The 2,045-nt window shown below is 40.1% G+C and overlaps 1 protein-coding gene across 1 annotated transcript in view; it reads right to left on the bottom strand.

Moving 5' to 3' along the window:
- The window catches only part of THSD7B (thrombospondin type 1 domain containing 7B), a 754,813-nt gene extending 753,481 nt beyond the window's left edge, over positions 1–1,332 (bottom strand). The window contains exon 1 of the mRNA XM_019522475.1: positions 1,158–1,332. Within this exon, the coding sequence (XP_019378020.1) occupies positions 1,158–1,296 (139 nt within the window). The 5' untranslated portion in view covers positions 1,297–1,332. The remainder of the gene's footprint in view (positions 1–1,157) is intronic.
- Between the last annotated feature and the right edge of the window lie 713 nt (positions 1,333–2,045).

Consider the following 2,045-nt stretch of genomic DNA (forward strand, 5'->3'; position numbering starts at 1 on the left):
ACCCTAGATTTCACACAGTGTAGTATGTGGTGTACACACACACACACACACACACACACACACACACACACACACCTCAAACTCAAGTCCTAAACCAGGACTGTCTCATTTCTAAGCAGCCAAGAGCCAAATACCCGGTATGCCACACAGGTGAGGCTGCATGCCTGCAGGTAGCACAAGGGCAAGCCACAGGCCTGCCAGGGCCCCACACTGAATAGATGCCCCCCATGCTACACTGTGCCCCTGCACTCCCTTGCCCCTGTTGAACCACATGCTGGAGCGGCACCAGTCTCATCCTCATCCCCCCCAGCTGAGCTGCACCACACTGCACTGCACTGCCCCGTCTCCTGGGGCAGAGGCAGGCAGCAAAAGCAGAAGGATGGAGGAGGATGCTGGCAATTCAAGCTGCTGTGGCACGTGGAGGAATGGGGGCAGCAACAGCCAGGAAGGAGCTGGGGGCCTGAAATTTAATCCCTGCAGGCTGCAATTTTCACAGCCCTGTCCTTAACAACCAGAAAATACCACATAGCACAATTTACCTTTTTTCATACTCTTCTTATCCATGATGTGGGTTAGAAAGAATTCATTGAAACAGCAAGACAATGCCATTTTTCAATATACATCAGCATTTTTTTTTACCTGCTGCAATTGTAAACAAGAGACAATTGTAAGCAAGGCTGAAAGATTTTTTTTTTCAACTTTGTCTGCACTTAGACATCCCGGGCAGAACTGACCCTGTAAAAGTATTAAATAAGAAGAGGTGAGCCAAGAGTAAAAATTTCTGACTCAGGTCATTTGAAAAACTTTGGTATAACCTTTTCATACAATTATTTATAAATATTGGTGAAAAAATTCAAGGAAGTGTCATTGAAAGATGACGACAGCTTGTATGCAATGAAATTTCTATCCTACAATTAAAAGCATTATGGAAACCCAGACCTATATTAAAAAATCACCACTGAGCACAATTCCCCAGTGAACAAGATGACAATTACCTAGAGGGAAAAAAACATTTCATAAAAAAGAATAAAACTAGATGAAAACACTATTAGGCTCCTTTTACTGTTTTTAGTTTTTTATCTTGTGTAATCAGAGTATGTAAAGGTACCCCATTTCTCAAATTAGGAAACAGGAAGTAAGGGTATGTTCATTCCTACCTGTTTTCCAAACAAACTGATGATCTTTCCTGGCTTCCAAAACAGCTGTTTGTAATATTAAGAGAGCAAATAAAAGCAAAAACTTCCTCATGCTCTGCCATGCCCAGTGAGCAGAAACCCAGTTTTCTCTTAGAAACATACTTCAGCTAATTTAGTGTCTTCTCTTCTCTTCTCTAGTCCTAGAATTGAGAGAAAAGAAAAGAAATTAGTTGTTTGCTAAAATACATACATACATATATACTCATACATATACATATACATACATATATATAGTTCTTCTGGTAGCTAATCCACAAAGGATTCATCCGTTACAGGTATTTCAAAGGTTCATGCTCAAACTATAGAAAATCAGGCTTTTAGCTCCCGGAGGTTCAAATCCTAGGTATTACTGACAACAGTGGATATCATAAAACCCTTTGGTAAACTTTCAAAGAGATCTGCCAACGAGTGCGAACGAGTCTCTCTCTAAGTCAAAGAGGTCTATGTGAGACTTCTATACAATTCATTTAATCTGTTCAGTCTGTTTACTGCCAACATTCACACGACCAGCGTATTCCATGCATTACAGACAGCTAAACCATGGTTGGAGTCAGATGCAAACGGCTAAATTCAGTTCTAAACACAGATCCCAATTCCTATGAATTTGAATACTGAGATGAAATGTTTGCAATATGAGCTCATCTCTACATACTTTATAAATAATTTATAGTGAAAACTGGCATTAGAACTAGAACTGACTGTGAAACTTGCACCAAAATTGTTTTGATTTTTTGTTTGTTTGCTTTACTTTGTTTTTTAACAAGACTATGACAATTTTGTTGAAACCAAAGCTTTCTGCAGGAACCTTCTGCAAAGCCAACCGCACCTTGTCGTGCATCCAAAGATGCA

This window comes from Gavialis gangeticus, unplaced genomic scaffold (genome assembly GCF_001723915.1).
Source record: "Gavialis gangeticus isolate Ggan-Ray unplaced genomic scaffold, GavGan_comp1, whole genome shotgun sequence".
In the NCBI taxonomy this organism is placed as follows: domain Eukaryota; kingdom Metazoa; phylum Chordata; order Crocodylia; family Gavialidae; genus Gavialis; species Gavialis gangeticus.